Raw genomic sequence first — 23,492 nt, 5'->3', positions numbered from 1 at the left:
GGTGTCTCCCTCATTCACACGTGTGTCTCTGTCTCCTGGTGTCTCCCTCACTCCCACCTAAGTGTGTCTCTGTCTCCTGGTGTCTCCCTCACGCCACCTGTGTCTCGGTCTCCTGGTGTCTCCCGCACTCACACGTGTGTCTCTGTCTCCTGGTGTCTCCCTCACTCACACCTGTGTCTCTGTCTCCTGGTGTCTCCCTCACCCCCACCTGTGTCTCTGTCTCCTGGTGTCTCCCTCACTCCTACCTGTCTCTGTCTCTTGGTGTCTCCCTCACCCCCACCTGTGTCTCTGTCTCCTGGTGTCTCCTTCACACACACCTGTGTCTCTGTCTCCTGGTGTCTCGCTCACTCACACGTGTGTATGTCTCCTTGTGTCTCCTTTACCCCCACCTGTGTCTCTGTCTCCTGGTGTCTCCCTCACTCCCACCTAAGTGTGTCTCTGTATCCTGGTGTCTCCCTCACTCCCACCTGTGTCTCTGTCTCCTGGTGTCTGCCTCACTCCCACATGTCTCTGTCTCGTGGTGTCTCCCTCACCCCCACCTGTGTCTCTTGTCTCCTGGTGTCTCCCTCACTCACACCTGTGTCTCTTTCTCCTGGTGTCTACCTCACTCCCACCTGTGTCTCTGTCTTCTCGTGTCTCCCTCACTCACACCTGTGTCTGTCTCTTGGTGTCTCCCTCACCCCACCTGTGTCTCTGTCTCCTGGTGTCTCCCTCACTCACACCTGTGTCTCTGTCTCCTTGTGTCTCCCTCACTCCCACCTGTGTCTCTGCCTCCTGGTGTCTCCCTCCCTCACACGTGTGTCTCTGTCTCCTGGTTTCTCCCTCACTCCAACCTGTGTCTCTGTCTCTTGGTGTCTCCCTCACTCACACGTGTGTCTGTCTCCTGGTGTCTCCCTCACCCCACCTGTGTCTCTGTCTCCTGGTGTCTCCCTCATTCACACGTGTGTCTCTGTCTCCTGGTGTCTCCCTCACTCCCACCTAAGTGTGTCTCTGTCTCCTGGTGTCTGCCTCACTCCCACATGTCTCTGTCTCTTGGTCTCTCCCTCACCCCCACCTGTGTCTCTGTCTCCTGGTGTCTCCCTCACCCCCACCTGTGTCTCTGTCTCCTGGTGTCTCCCTCACTCACACCTGTGTCTCTGTCTCTTGGTGTCTCCCTCACCCCCACCTGTGTCTCTGTCTCCTGGTGTCTCCCTCACTCCTACCTGTCTCTGTCTCTTGGAGTCTCCCTCACCCCCACCTGTGTCTCTGTCTCCTGGTGTCTCCTTCACACACACCTGTGTCTCTGTCTCCTGGTGTCTCGCTCACTCACACGTGTGTATGTCTCCTTGTGTCTCCTTTACCCCCACCTGTGTCTCTGTCTCCTGGTGTCTCCCTCACTCCCACCTAAGTGTGTCTCTGTATCCTGGTGTCTCCCTCACTCCCACATGTCTCTGTCTCGTGGTGTCTCCCTCACCCCCACCTGTGTCTCTGTCTCCTGGTGTCTCCCTCACTCACACCTGTGTCTCTGTCTCCTGGTGTCTGCCTCACTCCCACCTGTGTCTCTGTCTTCTCGTGTCTCCCTCACTCACACCTGTGTCTGTCTCTTGGTGTCTCCCTCACCCCACCTGTGTCTCTGTCTCCTGGTGTCTCCCTCACTCACACCTGTGTCTCTGTCTCCTTGTATCTCCCTCACTCCCACCTGTGTCTGTGTCTCCTGGTTTCTCCCTCACTCACACGTGTGTCTCTGTCTCCTGGTTTCTCCCTCACTCCAACCTGTGTCTCTGTCTCTTGGTGTCTCCCTCACTCACACGTGTGTCTGTCTCCTGGTGTCTCCCTCACCCCACCTGTGTCTCTGTCTCCTGGTGTCTCCCTCATTCACACGTGTGTCTCTGTCTCCTGGTGTCTCCCTCACTCCCACCTAAGTGTGTCTCTGTCTCCTGGTGTCTGCCTCACTCCCACATGTCTCTGTCTCTTGGTCTCTCCCTCACCCCACCTGTGTCTCTGTCTCCTGGTGTCTCCCTCACTCACACCTGTGTCTCTGTCTCCTGGTGTCTACCTCACTCCCACCTGTGTCTTTGTCTCCGGGTGTCTCCCTCACTCACACGTGTGTCTCTGTCTTTTGGTGTCTCCCTCATCCCCACCTGTGTCTCTGTCTCCTGGTGTCTCCCTCACTCCCACCTGTGTCTCTGTCTCCTGGTGTCTACCTCACTCCCACCTCTGTCTCTGTCTCTTGGTGTCTCCCTCACACCCACCTGTGTCTCTGTCGCCTGGTGTCTCCCACACTCACACGTGTGTATGTCTCCTGGTGTCTCCTCCACCCCCACCTGTGTCTCTGTCTTCTGGTGTCTCCCTCACTCACACGTGTGTCTGTCTCCTGGTGTTTCCCTCACCCCCACCTGTGTCTCTGTCTCCTGGTGTCTTCCTCACTCACACGTGTGTCTCTGTCTTTTGGTGTCTCCCTCATCCCCACCTGTGTCTCTGTCTCCTGGTGTCTCCCTCACTCCCACCTGTGTCTCTGTCTCCTGGTGTCTACCTCACTCCCACCTCTGTCTCTGTCTCTTGGTGTCTCCCTCACACCCACCTGTGTCTCTGTCGCCTGGTGTCTCCCACACTCACACGTGTGTATGTCTCCTGGTGTCTCCTCCACCCCCACCTGTGTCTCTGTCTTCTGGTGTCTCCCTCACTCACACGTGTGTCTGTCTCCTGGTGTTTCCCTCACCCCCACCTGTGTCTCTGTCTCCTGGTGTCTTCCTCACTCACACCTGTGTCTCTGTCTCCTGGTGTCTCCCTCACCCCCACCTGTGTCTCTGTCTCCTGGTGTCTCCCTCACTCACATCTGTGTCTCTGTCTCCTGGTGTCTCCCTCACTCCCACCTGTGTCTCTGTCTCCCGGTATCTCCTTCACCCCCACCTGTGTCTCTGTCTCCTGGTGCCTTCCTCACTCACACGTGTGTCACTGTCTCCCTTGAAGCTTCTCCCTTGAAGCTTCCCCCTGATCTCCCTCATTCTCCTGTGTTCGTGTCCTACGCTCGTGTGGTGTCTTGTGACGAAGCTTACAAATTCAATTTTAACTCCGCAGCCAATACAGATGGGTTCCCACTTTTACGACGTTACAATGCGTTCCTTGGAACCCCATCGTTAACATGATTGTTTATAATCGGACCCTATTTTCCCGTAGACATGTATATATTCTGAACTTCTTTCACACCGTACATAGCTAACCGTGCTAATCGGAGGTGCAAAAGTAGATACAGTACAAACATCACTTGCCGATGCGTCTTTTTTACCTTTAGCCGCGGTATTTAACAGGGTTCAATCGGTGAAAAGCCACAAAAACACTTGAGATAAACAAAATCTCCACGCCACTTCTCATCGGAAACCAGACTGACTCTGTTCATATGTGGCCGGAGTCGTGTCGGAAGACGAGTCGCGAATCAAGTTTCTGCATCATAAATCAATCCGTGTTTGCATTGTATAAACGTCGGAAATGTGGATCGTCGTAAACCGGATACCACCCGTACAATAATTTAAAATTTGTGGGTTCTCGGTTTTGACTGCATTGAATGTGTAATATATAGTGTGCTCTATTTAGATTCAGTTTGAGTGCTTTTTATAAACTAGGACATTTATGATCTATCTTACCACAAGCAGTGGATCATGACGGAAATAAGTGTCAGGCCCACTTCCATTCAGTGGTCCGCCGAGATCGTTATTTATTCTCCCTCTTCCTCCTTGCTTGCATAGCTACATTGGCCGCGACTTAACCATTTGAGACACAATGGATCTTTAGTCTCTTGATTCGGTGTCTCAGACTGTGGGAACTCATTAATAATCTCTACACACATCCACTCTTCCATTGCCAGCACCCCAATCCAACGTTGACAGCTTGATGAATATTCAGCTGAATGTTTTATTCACGTGCGCGCGCGTTAGTAAGAGGTTTTTTTGCGGGGGGATAAGAGGCATTGCAAAGGGAAGAGACATCAATTCAGGGAAGGCTTACACTCTAGTAGGCCTGCACTTGTAATGTGCATCTCTGTGAAATGCTATGAACATCTATTAAATCCGCATATTTGGAACATTTATTTATTTATTTATTGAAGTTGAGCGCTTCAATTATATTTCCATGTGAGCTCATGATGCAGATAACCCCATTGCATGGGTTTATTGTATTACTCACCTCTTCCTTTCTGTTGTATGCTAATCAGCAGAACAGTTGGATTGCAGATAGTTATTATTTATATAAAATAGTCGGAATATGTTTGACATGGTAATTATTAGGTAAGAAATATATTGATCCATTCCTTCCCCCTCTTCCTGAACGCCCATCGTCTTTAGTATTGTTTGTTGTTGAAACGTTCTGACCCGCCCCTACTGGACATGTGTGAAAAGAGCTTTTTAGATAATCGAATTTCTCCAAGGATAAATCAAGATTCTGATTTTGATCTGCACCAGTCACTACACATCAGCTGTTCATTGATTAGATAAGCCTTTGCATTGACACATTGAAAACACAACATCTTTCAAAGTCTTGAAAACATTTCAAAAGATTTAGTGAAAACCAAATAAAATTATTCACATAACTAAACTCTAGCCGCTGGGTTGTGTGCGGGTGCGCCCCTGTGTGTGCGCCCGTGTGTGTCTGTCCCCGTGTGTGTGTGTTCGTGTGTGTGTCTCTGTGTGTCTGTATCTGTGTGTCTGTGTTGGCCCACGTGTGTGTGTGTACCCGTGTGTGTGTCTCTGTGTGTTTGTATCTGTGTGTGCATCTCTGTGTGTTTGCCCCCGTGTGTGTGTGTACCCGTGTGTGTGTCTCTGTGTATGTCTCTGTGTGTGTGTATGCGCGCGCACATCCCTGCAGCCTGCCCAAGTGTCAGCTGGAGGTTGGAGCTGACAACTTCTCCTTGTCGACAGTGGCTGTGGAGTCCTGCATGCCCCCCCCACCTCGCAAGAGCTGCCAAGAGTCGCCCAGCCTGCTGCCCAGTGCCCGTGCCCTCAACTATTATGACAACATGCTGTGTACGGTACGACCTTACGATGTCCCCTCTGGTATGTCGGCCTCATTACCGTTGCTTTGCTCCTCTTTGCAGTCAGTGGCAGTTCCGCCGAGGCCTACGGCTGTTGTTTTCTAATTGACGTCGGCGCTATGTGTAATGAACGCAGGCCTTGTGTGGAGCACTGTGACGCAAGTGTCAATGCTTGAGGTATTGCTTTGCATGCATTATACAATTTGAAGCAAATAATAATAATAATTACCTTTATATAGCATCTTTCATCAGTGATCCCAAATCTATGTACAAGGCGTAGCAATGAAAACTCAGCATAAAATAACTCCTGAAACTAAAAACTTAAATATGGCAAAGTACTAAAATAAATGCTAAAAACCATTCACAGAATTAACTATTAATTTGCATAACCAGAAGTATATAGATGAGCCAGGGGGGGTGACAGGGGTGACATTCTGCGTATAAGTGTACGACACTCGGTCTGGCGGACTCCGTGCAACTGCATTGTCAGAGTGTGTCGCCAACCGCTGGCGTCTAGTTTAACAGCCTGACTCTCTAATCATTCTTGAAATTAAAATTTGTTGAATGCCACCCCGGCCTGAAATCCTGGCTCCGCCCCTGGTTGTAAATGTCTGCAGACTGAGAGATGCAGAGATCTCATGGGGAAGAGAGTTCCAGAGTCCTGGGGGACCACACGGGGAACAAGGGTGCCATGGTGACTTGGAGATGTTAACTACCTCGCCTGGTATAGAGAAGATTGTGGGTTCGATCCTGACCCTGACGCCTGCGGTATATTTGGAGTTTGTGTGTCTCTCTCCCCATGGTCGCTTAGATTTTGCTCCAGTTCCTCTGGTTTTTTCCCTCCACATTTAGAAAAAACATACGTTTAGAGTATTTGGCTGCTATGCATTTCCAGATCGCTTTTGAAAAAGACCTATACAGCTCAGTGGCCCTTACCTTATAAAGTAAAACGTTTTAATTGTTGGCTTAGAACAGCTCGGTCAAACATCGACCTGGGAGCAGGTAGAAGATCTGCTCCCCCAGATCTTATAGACCTTGAAGGGACCTGTGGGTGCAGCATCGAGTATCTGATGCAAGCTGGGGCTGGGTGGTTAAGAGCTGTGTAGGTGAGCAAGAGGATTTATAAATTGAATCCTCTGTGGGACTGGAACCCAGTGCGGAGAGGCCAACACGGGCACGATGTGAACTGAAGCCAACGTTATGGTTAACCACCCCGGCAGTGACACCCCCACATGAGTGATAGCCGCATGGCTTAGGGAAATGCACCTAATTCTTCACATGACCTGGCCCAGTGGAGAGAACATGCTGTCCGCTTGGTCGCACCTGACGTCTGAATTACTGATTTGATAGGCGCTATATCTTGATACATCAACAGTTACTTACTGAACGTTTCCACTCGCTCAGTTTGATGTCGTACAACGGGACGAGTGAAGAAGCTGTCATTGTGCTGTTTTGAGTCTCTTGAAGCAATCTGATGAATTTTTTTTATTCTGATCCTCACAGTAAATATACAGTTGATCATCGATTATCCGGCGTGGGATTATCCGGCTTGCAACATTATCTGGCTGTTTCGGCCAATCCGGCGAAACCGCTCCAGTCTGGCGATAGGCACCATGTGCGTGACTAAAAAAGTAGCTCTGCTTGATTTCAGTGTTAAATGTTATACACAGTACATTATACATTATATACAACTTGAACAATGATAAGACTGCACGTGTATACATCACCCCATGCAGAGTCATTGAGATTGTAGTGGTAAGTTCGGGTACAGGAAATAAATTAACCTTTTAAAGTACAGATAGTCCCCGAGTTACGATGGTCCGACTTATGATATTTAGATCTTACGATGGCGAAATATTTTTGCGATTTCATTTTAGGATAACCACGATACGATACGTTCAATGCATGTTAAAAGTTTATTTTTATATATATAGCAGATAGGATTGTTTCCTGAAAAAAACTTTCTATCAAATTGCAGTACATATAGGTAGATTAAGAATTTACCTTGTTTTTTAACTTTACATTTGACTGTGCAATACCGTAATGTAATTAATAAATACATACAGTATATAGTTTATACAATACGGTACTGTAAATTGCTCTGTTTTGCTAAATTATCACCATTCTTTAAGACTCCTGGGTAGGCTAGGCCATCTTCGACTTACGATATTTTTGACTTACGATGGGGTCGTCGTAACGAATCTCCATCGTAAGTAGAGGACTACCTGTAGTTTTTTTGTCTATTTGTATGTTTATTTTTGCCAATTTCCAATAATAAACAAATTTAAAACATCATGTCATACAAGAATGGGCAAAAATAGGCTATTTTAAATAAAACATTATTGAGTGAATTTACTGTCATTGCATGTTTATATTATATAAATACTTGTATGGTAGTAAAATGTGGAACTTTAAACGTGAAATCTAATGTAGAATATGAAGTTTGATTAAATGACAGAAATGGAACAGACACACAAATGTACATATCTAAAGTGCCAAGAAAACGTGTGCTAAGAATAAACTCCAACGAAGTGTGGTTTCACTAAGATTATTCACTTCAACATTAGAACACATTAAAAAAAACTGTATTGGAAAATCAAAAGCATATGAATATATACGTGAACCATCTCAGCTTTGCTGATGACGGCATTAGTATGTATGTCGAAATTATTTCGTACCATATGTAGCCAACCGTGCTAATTGGAGGTGCGGGGAAAGGACAAGCTAAACACAAAAATCAGTTCCAAAAAAGGAGTTTTCAATTTATATTTGAAAGTGCACAGCTCCAGTGGCTTCCTAATATCGAAAGGAAAAGCATTCCAGACGGCCACAGAAGCACATCTCAAAGCGTCCGATGCGGTGACCATCTTTTTTCGATGGTTAACCAAAAGCCACTGCAGCGAGGATGACCGGAGTTCGCGTGACGGATACTGCTCCTAGGACGAGATCAGCAAAGTATTGTGGTTCATTTGTGACAAGCACTTTGTGTGTAATGAGTGTCACCTTATAATTTATTCGTTCAACAATTGGAAGCCAATGCAGCTGGGCGAGCACTTGACAGGCAGGACATTTTAGAAGAACTTTATTTTTTAAAAGGCTGCAAAAAGTTGAGCTAAGGATGAATACGAACAATTCCAAGGTAGTGTGAACCAGTTCACGGAAAAATGGACGATCTCTTCCAGGGAAGCACACATGGACGACACAGCAGAACGTGTTCCTAGGGTGATGTTGAAGGTGACCGAGATCGAAATGATGGGATGGACGAGGGCAGTGGAGAGCTTCTGGAAAGCTCCAATTAGCATGGTTGGCGACGTATGGTGCAAAATAAATTCCACATACATACATAAACTCACACGGAGACCCATAGTTTGTTGTCCTTCCCCTGCACCTACGATTAGCACGGTTGGCTATGTACGGTGTGGAAGAAAGTTCAACATACGTTAATGAGAAACATAGCAATGTGCCTGAAGAAAACAGCATTGAATCACTGTGTGCTATCTGCTATAACAAACGTTAAGAAATGTCACCATTAACAACAACAAAAATATGGAACAAAAACTGAACACAAAGCATGCTTGGAATGACAGTGATAGACAGAATTAGGGAAAACTGTATTAGATAACAAATGGACATATTGGCGGTACACCGGTGCAGCATAACACACTAGACCTCATTCAACAGTCGAATGATGTTGCTGTTGCCACTTCAGTTGAGCTGCAGAACTCTCCATGAGAAGTTGACACCACCATACGTCATAATCTTTGTGATGCCACTGTCCACCAATATATTATTCTGGAAGTGAATCGAGGAACAACCGTCTCGACAAAGTCTAGGTAGGGCACGAGTGCAAATCTTGCCTTTGGAACACGGAGCCAAACAATCGTCGTCAGGGCTGGGTGCTGCTATATGGCAACAGACTGAAGCTTCGTGGTCAGCCGCTCATATAACCGTGCTGTCTTCTAAACTGCCTCGATATCACGAGAACTGATTTTCAGGCACCACCACCCTACAAGATTTTCTCACCGGAGTTGCGAATCGCAGAAAAATAACAAAAATAAATAATTGTTGCACACAAATTAGATTTTTAGTTTTTGTTATACCGCACACCAGCGGTGTAGTACCGCCAATATGTTCACATGCCGGTTCTCATAAAAAATGTAAGGAAAAGTATTTTGGCGTGGGCAGGACCATGTCTACCGGAGAGACAATGGCCAGTGGTCAAGGAATAATAACAAAGTGGCATTTGAGCAATGTAACGTGTCCTAGGGGCTCCTTCAGCGTGGAGACGGAGCGATGAAATCGTTTCATGTGCGAGTGCTGGGTGGATTATTACATCTCGGGAACATGAGAGGTGGCCGTGACTTAGGGAGGCCTTCATCTAGCTTCGGATTGACCCTGCCTGATGATGAATTTGAAATATATTTGTTTCCTCTAATGAACGTTCTAAATAAGCTGATTATAATAAAGAAACAATGGTGAGATGTTAACTACCTCACCTGGAATGCAGGAGGTCGTGGATTCAACCCCAACCCTGATACCTGCTGTATATTTGGAGTTTGCATGTTCTCCCCGTGATCGCGTGGATTTTTCTGTGGGTCCTCTAGTTTTTCCCTCCACATTTAGAAACATGCATTTAGTATTTGGCTGCTATAAATTTCCACATGTTAAGCCACTTCGTTGAACTATCACTTGTGGCCAAGTTGCTTCTGAAAAGGAGCTATGTAGCTCAGTGGGCATTACCTGGAAAATTGAACAATGTCAAGCTAATCTGTGTGTTCGGTATTAGCTGTGCTGACAGGGTCGAGGATGAGGGAGAAGGTGATAAACTACAATTATATTTCAATAGAACTGAGCTGTCTTCATCTCACAGATAAATAAGCATAAACCATCGTCACAAGAACTCCAATCATCCTTGCAGCAGCGGCTATTGGCTAGCCATCGAACAAAGACGGTCACCGCATCGCGCGCTTTTCATATGCGCTTCTGTGGCCGTCTGGAACGCTCTTCCTCTGATATTAGGAAGCCACTGGAGCTAAAGTGCACTTTTAAATAATTTAGATTGAAAACTTATTTTTTTCTAAGTGCTTTTTGTGTTTAGTTTGTTGTCCTTCCCCTGCACCTCCAATTAGCACGGTTGGCTATGTACGTAGCAAAAGAAGTTAGACATACATAATCAGCCCAAAACATCTGTAAAGCAGCTACTTCAATTGCTGACCATCACATTAACACCACTAGCTAAAACACGTAGCCTTTTGCGACCAATATTATGTATAACAGAGGTATTTTGGGTGAGATTAACTGTGAATAACTGTGAATAACCCGACTAATCATGGATATTCATTGTAATTTATATGGCTACATTAACCCCCCCTCTGCTCTTCGCACCTGATTGGCTCACAAGTAATGACGTCACATATATCCCTCTATTTAAGACAAAACAGCAGGAGGAAAGACAGCGTTCCAATGAGCGCTGTCTTTCCGACAGTTTTGTTTCTTCACCTGAGGAAGGCTACTTGTGTTGTGGCCGAAACGTCGTGAGAATTTTATTTTATTGTTTTATTTTATTATTGTATTATTCCCTTCTACGTGACTTTACTGAAAGAACCAAGAAGATTAATCCCTGCAGTCACGAAAGCTTTAAATCGAAATTTAGCAGGAGGATTTCTCCACAACTCCGACTGTCGCCTGATGAGGCTGAGTCTTAATGTTGTCGGTTTCCTCTCCAACACACAATTGGTAGTGCTGAACTAGTAACTAATTGGCACGTTTTGCTTCCATGACAAACCTTACTAATTGGCCGTGTCTGGTGGTGGCGAGTTTAACAATTAATTTACACGATCTAACCCCAAAAAAACCTCTTATAGCACCGTTTGTTACCGCGCCCTCTTCATGGTTTGCCGTTCACGCACGCGTGCCTTTTGGAAGACGCTGCGTGTTTTGACATTTTTTTGTTTAAATGGTAAAAAATGTTGTTCTGGCCCTCCCGCAGGACGACCCGAGCCAGAAGCAGGAGAAGAACGGGGAGTCTGGGGCAATCACTGTGGGGCACGGGAAGCCTCTGAACGCCAGCGCCACCGCAGGGCACCCCCCGCACGTCCCGCACGCTAAACCCGAGAACACGTCCGACGACAAACCCAGCGATAGCCGCTCCTTCCAAAACAACCTTGCCTGAAGGCGCGCCGTTTGGAGTAACCACGTGGCAACCGCGTGGTGCTTGCTCTCAAACCTTAAAACCCTCGCCTCCGAGCTCCAGGCATCTTTTCATGCACAACACACAACAACAGAGCGGAGTCTCTGGTAAGATTTTATCATTTTGGAGTGGCAGCGGTGGTTCTTAATAATAAAGGTGTTAAGTACACGTCACCAGCATTTAATTTTAGGCATTGTACGGTGCTTTTTATTGGCATTCACTGTAGTTACATGCGTTTACAAGGTTGTGTGACAGTTTTAATACTGGTGTACAAATAATCCCATCCCACTGGAATTGATGTTTCATTGAATCATGGTTGTCAACCACGTACCATACCCATGTGCAAATGTTGACGTTTAGTTTTAACTTAAGTTAAAGGAACCTCTTTGTGTTTCACTTCGTGACAGCGAAGGGAAACGCAACTCGTTAATAAACCCGTTTCTTGCGAACTATCGCACAAAGTATTTTAGGGAATTATTTTATTCACTCGGACTTTGCGATCGCCCTTGAATCACTTTAGCATGCACTCTCTCTCTCTGTCAGTACGGATCAAGCTGTGTCAAGAGCTTTATACCTAAACAGATTTCAGTTTAACACTTAGGCTTTCGCGACCAATATTATTCATAAACGTTTTTGGGTTAGATTTACTGGAAAGTTTCTAATGACAGATTTATCTGCAGAGGTAAACCACGATAGATTTAAATAGATGTTTTGCTATAAAACTTAAAAGCAATCTCCAATTGTGTAACAATATTTGATAAACGTTCAACTTTGCTATTTTGTTCTACAACACAGGGCTTCACGATGGCGAGCTGTTAACTACCTCGCCTGTTATACAGGTTATGGATTCGATCCCGACCGTGATGTCTGTATATTTGGAGTTTGCGTGTCTCTCTCTCTCTTTCCTCGTGGTCGTGTGGATTTTCTCCCGGGTCCTCCGGTTTTTCTCTCCACATTTAGAATAAACATCATGCGTTTAAAGTATTTGGCTGATGATAATGTTCCACATGATGATAAGCCACTTCATTTGGCTTATCATTTGTGGCCAGGTCACGTCTGAAAAAGAGCTACATAGCTAAGTGGGTCTTACCATAAAAAATAAAACTATAAAAAATAGTTGCATGTTAGTTAGGTATTGCAGCCAAATCCAGCCCCACCTGTATGAACAATCATACAATGCAAGTTAGATAAGCCCCAATACCATACCCCCCGGATCTTCCCCTCTTGCTCAGAGGCCCAGTTTGAAGATCTTACCGAAAGCACTGAAGCAATCTAGGTTGTGAATTTTGGCCTACTCTATGAAAAATAAAGTACATCACTGGGGACTAATATAGCACCTTTTCCAAATTTCTGCAGGACCATCTGGAAAAAGTGTTTGAGACTTAGCGAGGCGTTCCTGGGTAAATAAGTGCCAATCATAATAATGAAATCTAAAGTTGCCTAGGCAACGTAGGGAAACAAGTCAAATACATGTACAATAAATATGGATAAATACCATTGCATAAAAAGATCAAACGGGGTTTTATTCCGATGTAGAAATTAGAGGCAGAATTGTCCATTGCAGGGGTGTTCTTACCGGTTGACAGTTGTTAATGTCACGTGACCTTATACTGGTAGGAACGAAGTTGTAAACTGAGTGTACCAGCCTGCAATAGATTAATGTGTCCATCCGTCCGTCCCCTTTCAATACTTTAACGAAGTGAAATCTCGTGCTGTTGGGGTGTAAAAATAAAATTGCGCAAAATTCCAATGTTCCTACCAGCCCACCCTGCAGAGACCTGTTTCCAGCCAACCAGGAGCATGATATATGCTGCAACATGAACACACCTTCAAGATAATGTAAAACAAAGTCTTGGAGATCTAATACTGATTTGTACTTGTATATGGTTGCAGCCCATGTTACATAAATCATAATGGATATAAATATTGTTACTCTTTGGTTCTATTCGGTAAAGTCACGTAGGTAAAAAATAAAACAACAAAAATGTTTGTTTTATTTTTTACCTACATGACTTTACCGAATAAAACCAAAGAGTATGGATCCTTGCAGTCACGAAAGCTTCAAATCTAGAAAATAAATATTGTTGCAAGCTGCAAGTTTTTATTTTATTTGCGTATTTCGAATACAATTTTCATATTTGTTTCCAAAAAACAATGTGTATAGGTATATATAAAACACATATTACTTAAGAGTGCATCGGAATATGGTCATCGAGAAGTAACTTGAAATAAAAAAACAGGGTTTACATGGAATTACTTAAACTATAATTGAAAAGACATTTTGCAGAGTTGGTGCTGCAATTTTCTTTAGGAATCGTCATTTCTCATTTGGAGATGTCTAAAAACAAAAACTGATATCAAACTGTAATTGCAATCGTCACGACGTTATATATTTGTAATGCTTAGCCAATATTAGCTTGTATACGATATATATTACATTTTACATGAAGCAAGTATCCAATTTGCAATTACTTGCTTGCAATAACTTAAGAGCACGATTGCCAAAAGGGTGTTAACACGAGAAAGCATGCTGAACAGTGTACAATTATTCATGTAGAAATTAAAAATTTAAAGCGAAAATAATGAAACAAAAACCTCTTGTTAATAATGGCCACATCCAAACACTTGGATTATTTTTTTCCCACGTAACGCCACAACAGCCCAGTATGTTCAGAGCACGCGCTGTTTGTATCCAGGCCTGACCTTTGCACGTCCTTTCATGCACCAAGTCGGTCTCCCACACAGGGCGTGGGGCATCCCTCTCCTCCCCACCGCCAACGTGCTCGTGAGTCTGTAACGGTACAAACAGGGGCGGGCCACTCGACTCTGTATTCTGCACGCGTGGGAACGAGAGCCGTGCTGCTTGCCTTCACTTCGCTTCATGCCGGTGCGTGATTACGCGTCAGCACTGTAGGTTACCATCAGCCATTGTTACTTCGCTTGGATGCGGGCCCTCCCCATGTCATTACCATCCCTCATGGGCTTGCCATCCCTCTGGTGGAACCATGAACATCAATAAGCCGATGCGCACATCTCCTTCATAAATGGAAAATCAAAGGCACGAGCCACAGTGCTATTGTGGGCATGGCAACCCAAACTACGGACCGTATAGTAAACCCACTGTGGTCTGCGCTCCTTCAACAGAGGAAGACCAAAACTACACGAACTCTCTCTCTGCTGGAGCCCTCTCGTCGTGGTCAGCAGACATCGGCATCGAGCTCCTGAACGTATTTGTGCGATCGTACACAAGAATAGCGTGGTCTTGTGATGACGTAATCTGTCTCGATCCTGTGCGTGGGCTCAGATCGTTGCTCGATCTCTGTAGTTGTCGTCTCGGACGTGTTTGCTCCTTTGGTTGCCATTATTTTTTCTGTGCGTTTAGTTTGTTGTCCTTCCACCGCACCTTCGATTAGCACGGTTGGATGTGTAAGGTATGAAAGAAGTTCCACACACATCACACACACATCCAACATATGTACATAGATACATCCACACAACATACGTAGATACATTTCATCTGCAGTCTCATCTGTGGGCTGTCAGCCCTTCCCACGATGCGTCCTCTCCATGGCCACTGCAAGTTGCAGGGTGTGGGTGTCCCTCGTTCACCGCTGAATCTTGAAACGTGCAAAGCATGTTCAACGTTAATTTTTTTTAGAGAGGCGTAGTAGTGCCATTGTTTTTAAAGACGTCATTACTTACCGAAGTGAACCGTCGTGACACGACCGCCTCTACTCTATGATAGCTGACACCAACACTGCCACACGCCCTCCCGCATGGCCTTGTGGGAGCCTCGGTACATCTTCCGATCTGAAGACGTACCAACAAAGTTTTTGCACACGTACGTCATCGGAATGGGAAAGGCTTAATGCACAGTTAATAAGTTGGCTCTAATTTGCATCGGTTTTCTGATCCATGTGTTCACATTTCTGTTTCTTGATGTAATTACAAGCCTCCGTCTCTCTGTACTTCATGAAAGTCTTCTTTAGGAACATTGCATTTATTTATTATCATATTCAGTTTTACATCCTCTTTTATTTGTGTCTTTTCTTTCCTTAATGTATCTCAATTGTCTTCAATAATTGATCTCGGTATACACTCTTGTGTTGTTCAGTAGTGTCCTTCAAACAATGATTTTCGTTTGTTTAGTAAACTTGAAGATTACGGCGTAGTAATTCATAACCTATCGAGCCACACTTGAGATTATCGGAATTAAAGTTTAGTGCCCCCAGCCACTGGTGCAGCCAGTGGGGGTGGGGTGGCACGTGCCCCCCCAATGATCCGATCGAAATCCCTCATTTCGATCGGATCATTGGGGTTTATTAGTAATAAATCGGCATTTTGCGACCCCCACTGCCACTGTGTAACATATTATTACGTGCCAGGGACTCTATGAGATGATAGGACAATAGTCCGAGTCCATAATTGGAAATAAGTAACAGCAAAGCAGTAATAAGTGACTCAAAATTGTGCGCAGTTGCGTATACAGTACACGACTTCCCTGAAGGCATTCACCTTCAGCGAGCGCTATGCCAATCACACACGGTTCGAAATCGACCCTCGATCGATGGCTGTGCCATTGCCGCACACGCGTCGAATAAAAAGCAAGGGACAAGTCTTTACTTACTAACAACTCCTCTATCATTTTTCATTGCTAGAGGGGTTGCACCCCCTACCTAAACATCCTGGCTCCGCCATTGCCCCCAGCGCAAGCAAGCCATCACCTTTCGGTGCCATTTCATACGTGCTGTATGTAGTTGATTTTATTTTAATTGTTTTAAGCTTAAACATACAATGGCACAACAATAAACTTCAAAATTTAATGCATAACATCTACAAAAATATAAACAATTAAGCTTTTAAGATCTGAACACTTAAATTAGAAAAAAGCCACTTTTGCAAGATACAAATCATTGTGAAACAACCTTACAGTGTTATATTTAACGGCATAGTTCGGCTTGATTTGCATAATCAATAATGGCGCATGCTATAATTAGCATTGTAACCCCTGTATCAATACACTGCTCGATGAAGGCCCCCCCATGCTGTGCGTTGTGGGGTTGACCATACTTCACCACATTGGTCTGTGGAGGTTGAAGGGACAGCTACGTATATTCGCCAGAGTAAATAAAGGGGGAAAGTATGACATTTGTTTTTAATAGTAGAATGATTGATCGATCGTATATGAAGATACCATGGTCGATGATAAATGTTAATTTAATACATTAAATAGTACTGTATCGTATTACGCTCGATTTTTAAGGGATTAGTTTACCGCAAGAAAGTTATATTTTCACCGTTTGCCCTGTGGACTTTCTAGATTTAAAAAAATTCCAGAGTTAGCATTTGTTTAAACGCGGTACCATTAACCCATTTTGAAGTTTCGGATTTTCATTAGCAAAGTGTCACCTGCTTAATTTTACACGGTATACAATATAAGTTAAATTGATAGTTCATTCCATGCTGCATTACTGTACTATAGAGCAAAATAACCACCACGAAAATCAGTCAATCAATCTTTATTATACATGCCAATATATAAAGTGGTCATCAGTGCACATTACAGCGGAATGGGAACGGTACAGGGGGCATCGAGCAACAGGAATGAAGAAAGAACCCCGTCACGACCTCAGCGGCTAATACTAACTGAGCTCAACGAAGTGGCTCATCATGTGGAAATTTACAGCAACAGCCAAATACTCTAAAATGCTTGGCGTTGATTCGAAATATGGAGGGGGAAAACTCGGAGGACCTGGAGAAAATTCCACGCGACCCTGGGGAGGACATGCAAACTCTAAATCTATAGCAGGCGTCGGGGTCGGGATCGAACCCACGTTTTCCTTTAAACCAGGTGAGGTAGATAACATCTCCGATCCACCGTGGCACCCATGTTTGGGGCTGACCTAGAGAAGGCTTCGTCACCCCCAGCGTTTGGTGAACAATGTCGTTGTGAAGGTTGCTGTGAGATGAGGGATACAGCTGATGTACAATATATGCACACACTCGAGAAGACACGCACATACTCAATTTTTGTGATAAAAGTTGTATCTATGGGACCTTTTAGGTTGTTTCACACTGAATTGCATTTTGCAAAGTGATTTTTCTGATGAAGTTTTATGATTTTTTTAAGTTCAATTAGTTATATTTTTGTGCACGTTTTGCTTTTAAGTTTATTTTTGTGTCAATGTATGTTTAAGCTTATCACAATTAAAACAGATTCAATAAAAGTGGCTACATTTACCATGTATAAAATGGCATCTAGAGGTGGTGCCTCGATTGAGTTGGAGGCATTACACTTTCATTCCAATAATCTGAACTGTACAGAGCACCTATGTGGCGTTTTAACATCTTAACACCTTCTGTGTTATTGCCAGAAAGGGTCAAGCCTCTTTGTCTATTTTTTCATCAAAAATGTTGTGCATTTTGAGAGTCTGAACGGCTGATTAGTTTTCCAATGGATAACACTAGGTCACGTGTGTAAGTGCCCCTCTTCCCGATGCAATGATTCCTGACGGATATTATCAGAGCGTTATTTTAGTTTGTTGTCCTTCCCCCACACCTGCACCTCCGATTAGCACGGTTGGCTATGTATGGTGCGAAAGAAGTTCAACATATATACGTAGGTGCATTCGTTCGTAAGCTTTTACTAGAGTTGGCCATGTTGTATGTAAACCTGGTCGCAATGCGTGAAGTTTACGCCCAGCATAGTGTCCTCATGGAGCAGAACAACGGGGTAGAGTGAAATACATTTCACACAGAAGAGGAATTAGGCCTGGGATCTTGCCATCATCAGTCGTGGCATGGCCACTGCTAAATGAAAGGCTACCTATACTATCTTCATATCTTCTTCTGCTGCCGTATGTAAATAGCAACATTAACGAGGGTAGATCGAGGTTTAGTTAGCCAGCCGGGAGCATCGTAGGATGCCGACTGAACTTTTGCTATCCCACGGCAAAATGAATAGAAGGGACAGCTGTTGACGTTCACCACAGCTTCAGTGCGAATTAATAATCGCCCACTCGTGCAGACGTGCGTGCCGCACCGTGGGAAGTGGTGATGACGTTTACGATCACTCGCTGACACGGGGATAGCGCGGAGCTAGGATGCCCGGCCCTGGGGTCTTCAATCAGGCTCCTCTTTGTGACGTCTGCGCTCAAGTGAGCTCATCACTCCATCTCAGCACTCCATCTCAGCCGTGGTCATCTTCTCGGGCGCGTTCTTTCCTTTGGCTGCCGTTCCGTCACCATTCTTCTCCGTTGGCTATCATCCCTGCTCGTGATGTGTCCCGCCAACCATTTTACTTACCTTCAAGCACAATATGTCCCGCTTCAGTATATTTCCCTGATCCACACCTTTCTGTTTTCATTGTGATTCCAACCAAGTGTCTCTCCATGTTCGTATGTTTTTCAGCTTTCTGCCCATTTTCTTAGTCACTGTCCACGTTTCTGAGCCTAGTTATCGTTGGCAATATGGGCCAAATGGTAACTTATTATGTACGTATGCTGCTCTCCCTTGACAAATACAATTGTGCAAAAGCACTCCACCTTCATCTTGTTTGCATCTTTATTTCATTATTTTGATCCAAGTGTATATCTTAAGGAATAATTATGTTTAGCAAAATTGTCTAACATTGCAGCCTTGTTTTTGAAGTCCAAGTATTGGTTGTTCTAACTTTGTTCGAGTGACTTTTTTCATGAGCAAATCGGAGACGACTAATACTTTATCCATTTATGTTGTATGCTTTTATTTCTCAAATCCATTTTTTTGTAAAATATCCTCTCCCACTGCTGTGATTTGCATTATAGACGGGTTGTCTCCTCGGCTGGCTTCTCTTCTGATTTGTTATTTCCACTGTCTTCGTGCAGATCAATATTGACGGTACAGTAATACCCCGATTTAGCACCTCCGATTAGCACGGTTGGCTATGTACAGTGGAAAGTAAGTTAAACTTACATACACCGCACCTCTGATTAGCATGGTCGGATATGTATGTTGCGAAAGAAGTTCAACATACATGCGTCGCCCCTCCGATTAGCACGATCGGCTATGTACGGTGCGAAAGAAGTTCAATATATACACGTATCCCCCCTTTGACGTCGTTTCGCAAACACGTCATCACGTTATGATCACTGATACCCGATTAGCGTCGCCTCAACCCCACACACTCGCATCACTGATAGCATCGTCGTCACCCGTTCTCATTATCCTTCGCCTTTCAGCCTCCTCCGCCATCACCACCGACGAACCACTACCCCTGTAAAAATCGCTTCGATTGACGTCGTTTCGATATTCGTCGTCCACCCCGACATCCTAAAACCGGGGTATTATTGTACCTTAGTTGTTAATTATTTGAATAACTTCTTGTTTTATTATGATAGCTTAAATAACTGCTAAATCCAGGAATAGTAGTTTTAACATGTATTTATCTTTTGTAGTCTGATAGTAATTTGATTAATAGTAGGTAAAAATACCTTTTATAAATCCAACTCCAACGTTTGTAATATTTGTACGTGTAATAGCATGCCAATGGGTCTGTAATTGGACACATTCGTTTGTGTCTCTCATGCTGAACAAGGGTGTATAATTTATTGAGGTATTTCATTTCTATGTGTAAACATTGAGTGAACAAACTGCATTTTTTTTATTGTAACAGCTTCCTTGATGTCTACAATTATTTTATCTATTCTCAAAGCGTTTTCCCTTTTTCATGCTGTGAAGGGCAGTTTACTTCTTCAGGTGTAACCGTTCAAACATAATCCTCATCTGAAAAGTGATTTACCCCTGAGGTATTAGTTTTCTTGCTAGAAATTTGCATAAAATGTATAAAATTATACAATACATAACATCTACATTTTGTACAATAGATAGGTATATAACCCTCATTATGTTAGATACATTACATCTACATCATAGCCCTTTATATGTTTCTAATGTTTATTGCTTATGAAATGGTCTTCAACCAATTACATTTTAATATAAACTTAAAACATTTATTCTGGCTCAATTTGAGAATGCAATTTCGAATAGTTTGTCAGTTATGTATGGGAAAATAGGCTTACATACACACATGCTTGGGATTTTTTTTTATAACACATTAAATTAACTGTATTTAATGTTTGCATTCATAAGTTTTTACATTTTAACAATATACAGGGCACACATCTACATATATAAATACTGTATATGTATTCCTGATGTACATGTAATGCATACAATATGCTATACATTATATACAAACGCACAATTACACACAATATACATACGCACAATTACACAATTATATACATACAATTCCAAGATGAACGTGTACAGGCTGTTGAGGCGAGCTGTGATGCCACCCAGGTCTGGAGTGGGCTGAGCAGGGCTGTAGCCCCCTGGGGGGTGGGGGGGGCTCTGCACGATCCGACTGTGGGCCCCCCTCCTTTTTCCCCGACTCACGTTGACAAAAGAGCTACTACAGGTGTTTTTAACCCCGTATACAATAATGTGTAGGCTATAACTATATATTATTTTAGTCGTGACCGTGTATTGGGTTCAGGGGAAGACATTCTCACAGTGATAGGATTAATAAAAAAATGTAAAGGTACAATACAACTCACAATAAAGTTATCGTGCATCTTGCTTTTATGCCGGCTCCATCGCTTGAGGATTTTCTTAAAGGCGGTGGTTTGCGCAACTTTACACTGCTCTATTGATACGATAGCCAGATGCGTTAATCCGGCTTGGTCCATAGTAGACCGCGGGTTATTTTTAATGAAATAACAAAAATTGGAATTATTTTTCTTAACATTTTTTCTTGTTAATCTGTTGATTCGGGGGGGGGGGGGGCACCCTTGTGGCCGACTGTGCCCCAATGCGTCGCATAACGCTGCCCCATACCCACCCCCATAGTTACAACCCCTGGGCTTGAGACGTGTCTCTGTCCTGTCATCTCCCGCAATGGTTTTTTTTACGTCCTCAAACAATAAAATTGTCTCAAAACGACATTGCCAGGAAGCGTGAGGTGTCGTAGAGACAGGAACCACCCTTGTGTGGATGCACCACTGGATAAGAGCCTCATTGTGCCATGCTCATGATTTGATCGTCATGCTGTCAATGTATGGTGAAGGCCGACAACACATGTTGGAGCATCGTACAGGACAAGGTCGGGCGTTGCCGCACTGATGACAATGTAACCTTAACATCAAAATCAACTACATTTTCACGTTTTGTTGAGGTGAATATACTGTGCGTATGCTTAATGTAGCGTGATGTATATGTATAGTTTTGCGGAAGTACACCGTGGTCTTTAGCTTCATGGTATTATGTTTACAGTTCGGGTCGGACAGAGAGGTACCTTGTAAGAGTAGCCATTTCGTTTTAAGAGTGAACGCCGACGATGTGCCCAGCCTGGCGCCTGTCTGTACACGGCGCTCCCCCGTTCGTCACAAACCCTGGGCACCGTCCACGCTCACGGTGCCGCGACCTCGAAGCGCCACCGTCGAGGTCGCCTTCGTTCATTGCATGCATCACGGGCGGAGACATGAAGTGGTGCGTCGTTTCGCGTGATTGGCCCCGTCGTTTATTGAGCGTGCAAAAATGTTCAATGCTGCGATTTCAACCGGTGCTGGGTTTTTCGGATTATGATAATGATGGAAATAAGATTACTTAAAAAAAACTCTTTAAAAATATATATTGTACGTGGTGATACACACCTACATAATATAGCACTTTGAATAATGGCGGTGGGTCGAACTGAGATTCGTAAAACTCACAAACGTCCTCGGCTGCGGCATTGCTTCTTTCGGCTGCAATGATTTGGCTTCTAGACCACGGCACTTAGGAGGTGTTAACCCCCCGTTTTTGAGGTTTGTAGAGTTCAAACGTCACCTTTATTTCATAGCATAATGTTAACGTTCTCGTATTGTCGTCGGGCCCTGGGGGCCGTCCATAAATGCGTCACACACACCTAGAGGGGGGTCAGACATTTGTGACGATGTGTGACGACGAGGGGGGGGGGGTTGAGAAATGTGACGTCACATCAAAAAGCGCAACTTTAAATAAATGTCTACTTAATTCAATTTAATAAATGCTTTCTCCTTCAACATCAGAGTGCAGCAGCACATTAAATACGCACTACAATGACAATAGTTTAAAGCGATTTGAAGCATGTTAAAAAAAAATTGGGGGGGGGGGGGCAGAGCTATCTGAAGTCATATTTGAGAAGGGATCTGACTTTTTGTGACGAGGGGAGGGGGGTAAAAAATCGTCCAAAATAGCGTGACGTCATTTATGGACGGCCCCTTATGCTTACATTTGCAAATTTTAAAAATGAGCGAGTGTTATTTCATTATTTCATCTTCTGGCTTAGCACACACGCAGTTTGTAAAATGTCACGACGGACGTGTGATTTTGTTTGCCCAATAACTTTTTAGTCGTAAAAAATGAATACGGAAACAAAGCCTCGTGTCAATCCCAATGAAGGCCAGCCCGTCCTGTCGGACCCCATCAGTTGTTTGGCCTGCACCTATGGTATTTAAGCCAAGTGAATTTTCGCTCATTGGTTTTTAATGAAACTGTGATGTATCTGGTGAACCGCATGCATTAATGTACGTCATTGTAGAATTCATACGATGAGTGTTTTGCGCTAATTTGCTTCAGTGTGTAAGGTTATTTTTAAGTGTGCTGTCAAATTGCTCTTAAACCAATGTGTTTTTTACATCGCAAATACATGATTCCATGTAAAAAAAAGGGGTTTTGAAAGCAAAATTGAACATAAACAGTATTCAATTTCTGATGTAGTCTATAAGTGACATTTATTGTTTGTGTTATTGTTTAGTTAGTAACGCCTCATCCACCCACTCTTTACTCGCCTACGGTCATCTCACGCCGCCTGCGTGCGTTACGTGCGCCCTCTGCTGGATAAAGCAACACTAGTCTCACCACACTCAGCACTCTATACATTCACCATTCTACACATTCACCCACACTCACCCACACACCCACCAACAAACCAACCCACTCTATTTACTCACCCACACACCCATCAACAAACCCACTCTATACACTCACAACACAACAACCGCCATTCGCCACTAAGTGGCGGTGACGTCACCACGACGCTTCTGCCAGGACATGTGTACGTTGAGGCCACGTGAAGTTTCGAACGCCCGCTGGCAGGAGGTCACGGGGCAGACCTAGGTGCCACGGGTCGACTGACTGAGATGACTGGCTGATGCACCACCTGTGCCGCCTACTGTGCCAACTTGCTGTGCTTTGGCCATCCGGCGCTCCGCTCGTTGTGAGCGTTGCTCCTCTGCC

General features: G+C 44.3%; 1 protein-coding gene across 6 annotated transcripts in view; it reads left to right on the top strand.

Moving 5' to 3' along the window:
• LOC116954806 (uncharacterized) overlaps positions 1-22,965 on the top strand; it is a 52,765-nt gene extending 29,800 nt beyond the window's left edge. The window contains exons 4-5 of one of the 6 annotated variants that reach the window (XM_032975628.2): positions 4,837-5,024; positions 10,992-22,965. In XM_032975628.2, coding sequence (XP_032831519.2) covers positions 4,837-5,024; positions 10,992-11,110 — 307 coding nt within the window. In that variant the 3' untranslated portion in view covers positions 11,111-22,965. The remainder of the gene's footprint in view (positions 1-4,836; positions 5,025-10,991) is intronic. The other 5 variants (XM_032975627.2, XM_032975630.2, XM_032975632.2 and 2 more) reach the window with 5 other exon arrangements.
• The last annotated feature ends 527 nt before the right edge of the window (positions 22,966-23,492 follow it).

Source organism: Petromyzon marinus, chromosome 56, assembly GCF_048934315.1.
Source record: "Petromyzon marinus isolate PM22_M1 ecotype Great Lakes invasive population chromosome 56, UKy_Petmar_22M1.pri1.0, whole genome shotgun sequence".
NCBI classification, from domain to species: Eukaryota; Metazoa; Chordata; class Hyperoartia; order Petromyzontiformes; family Petromyzontidae; genus Petromyzon; species Petromyzon marinus.
Note: the sequence above shows the minus strand (reverse complement) of the source record. Positions and strands in the feature narration are given on the sequence as shown.